Here is a 2,338-nt window from a genome sequence, read left to right as displayed (position 1 = left end):
CACACACACACACACACACACACACACACACACACACTCTTCATCTGCTGGCTACATCCAGCATTCGAACAGCCCCAGGTCTACCTGACCTTCTACTCTGCCTTTTTTAAAAAATGATTTAAAAATCATTAAATGGCTGTGGAAAATATACACCGCAAGACACGCACCCATGCAACTGTTTCTGTGTGGACCGCTCAGTGACACCGAGTTGTGCCACCTTTTTCTCCTTTTCTGAGCTGCCCCCTCACCCCAAGTCCCTCCCCCTCGAGCCTTTCCAGCTGCCCTGGTCAGTTGGACCCCACACAGATCCGTTGAACCAGAATGCGCGCTCCAGGCAGACATTTGCTCCTGGTGAAGCTGCGATCTGGTGGCCCTAGCAGGAAGCCTCAAGCTTATTTTTAATGAACAACTTCCCTCTCCAGCCTCCCTGGCCCGAGCCCTAGTCTCCACCTCCAGTTCCAGGTGTGGAGTGAGAGAACGGTGCTCCAGCACGTGTCTCCCCCGGGGCTCACTCTGCTGGGGGCGTGGGCAAGGTCTCAGAGAAGAGGGCACAGGGCCGCTTTCTCACCATGGTGCCCTGCCTCCTTCTCCCCCGCCTGGCAGTGTCTGAGCCCCTCCTACCTGCCCCTGCGATGTATGGCTGGAGGCTGCGGGCGGCTGCTGCGGGGCCCCGAGAGCTGCTCCCTAGGCTGTACCCAGGCCACGCAGTGTGCCCTGTGCCTGCGGCGCCCCCACTGCGGCTGGTGTGCCTGGGGCGGCCAGGATGGTGGCGGCCGCTGCCTGGAGGGTGGGCTCAGCGGCCCCCGTGAAGGTGAGAGGGGCCCCGGGCTGTGGCTGGGGGTCTGCTGCTGGGGGCAAAAAGGAGGGGACCTGGGGGGTTGTCTGCAAAGTGGACTCCGAGGATGTGGGAATGAGGACCCGAGTGGGGGGGGTGTTCAGAACCCCTCCCCCCCACCGGTGAAAGCTGGTATCCTGGACTGCAGGGCTGACGTGTGGGCGCTCGGGGGCGTCCTGGGCCTTCCTGTCGTGCCCTCCCGAGGACGAGTGTGCCAACGGGCACCATGACTGCAACGAGACCCAGAACTGCCACGACCGGCCGCACGGCTACGAGTGCAGCTGCAAGACGGGCTACACCGTGGACAAGTGAGCGGCCAGGGCGCCTGCGTGCGTGTGGGGGGCGGGGCGCGGGGTGGGGCCCCCGGGTGACGCCCAGAGCCGGGGCGCAGAGGTGGGCCGGCTGGGATGAGCTGGAGCCTGGGGGGGTGGGCAGGGGCGAGAGCCAGGCTAGGCGGAGAAATGCCTGTTCCTGGGGGCCGGACGCACAGGGCCACGGTGTGGAGAGGGTGGAGGGGCTGGCCGAGGTGGACTAGGCCAGGGGGCCGCCATGAGGGCCCCCCAGGCGTAGGAGGGGCTTCCTGGCAGCCCGCCCTGACCCGCCCCCGCCCCCGCCCCACAGCGTGACGGGGCTCTGCCGCCCGGTGTGCGCCCAGGGCTGTGTGAACGGCTCCTGCGTGGAGCCCGACCACTGCCGCTGCCACTTCGGCTTCGTGGGCCGCAACTGCTCCACCGAGTGTCGCTGCAACCGGCACAGCGAGTGCGCCGGCGTGGGGGCGCGCGACCACTGCCTGCTCTGCCGCAACCACACCAAGGTGGGCCCCCCCAGGGCCCTGGCCCCTCAGCCTAGACCCCCTGCTTGCGCTCAGGCATCCTGAGCTCCGAGAGGCCAGGGGTCGCGAGAGAGGGCAGAGCCCTGTCCGAGGGAGGTGTGAGAACACTTTGTGAGATGCCTTCAGGGTTGGTATCTTAGGGGGGCCATCTAAGAAGAGGGGCAGGGAGGGCAGTCACGGGCAGGAGGGTTTGGCGTGCTGTACGGCTTGTGAGCTCAGGGGCAGCGGGCACCCTGCCCCTGAAAGGTGAAGGTCGGGGTTAGCACCAGGTCTGCTGGACTTCGGCCACGGCGCACCTTCCCGTGATTCTCTGACTCCTGACCTCCCCGTCCTGGGTCCCCAGGGCAGCCACTGTGAGCAGTGCCTCCCGCTGTTTGTGGGTTCAGCCTTGGGGGGCGGGACCTGCCGGCCCTGCCACGCCTTCTGCCGTGGCAATAGCCACGTCTGCGTCTCCAGGAAGGAGCTGGAGATGGCCAGGAGGGAGCCAGAGAAGTACTCACTGGGTCCAGAGGAGGTGAGAAGATGGGGTCTGAAGGAGGAGGGTCTGGGGGCCTGGACTCCTGGGTCTGAGGGAGGAGGGTCTGGGGGCCTGGACTCCTGGGTCTGAGGGAGGAGGGGGCTGGAGCCTGGATTCCTGGGTCTGAGGGAGGAGGGGCTGGGGGTCTGGATTC

At 66.1% G+C, this 2,338-nt stretch overlaps 1 protein-coding gene across 1 annotated transcript in view; it reads left to right on the top strand.

Annotated features, from left to right (window-relative positions):
• The window catches only part of MEGF8 (multiple EGF like domains 8), a 43,340-nt gene that overhangs the window by 35,179 nt on the left and 5,823 nt on the right, over positions 1–2,338 (top strand). The window contains exons 35-38 of the mRNA XM_045292253.1: positions 604–811; positions 984–1,143; positions 1,457–1,649; positions 2,011–2,181. Coding sequence (XP_045148188.1) covers positions 604–811; positions 984–1,143; positions 1,457–1,649; positions 2,011–2,181 — 732 coding nt within the window. The remainder of the gene's footprint in view (positions 1–603; positions 812–983; positions 1,144–1,456; positions 1,650–2,010; positions 2,182–2,338) is intronic.

This window comes from Echinops telfairi, unplaced genomic scaffold, assembly GCF_000313985.2.
Source record: "Echinops telfairi isolate 266 unplaced genomic scaffold, ASM31398v2 ScPeMD7_655;HRSCAF=1070, whole genome shotgun sequence".
NCBI classification, from domain to species: domain Eukaryota; kingdom Metazoa; phylum Chordata; class Mammalia; order Afrosoricida; family Tenrecidae; genus Echinops; species Echinops telfairi.
Note: the sequence above shows the minus strand (reverse complement) of the source record. Positions and strands in the feature narration are given on the sequence as shown.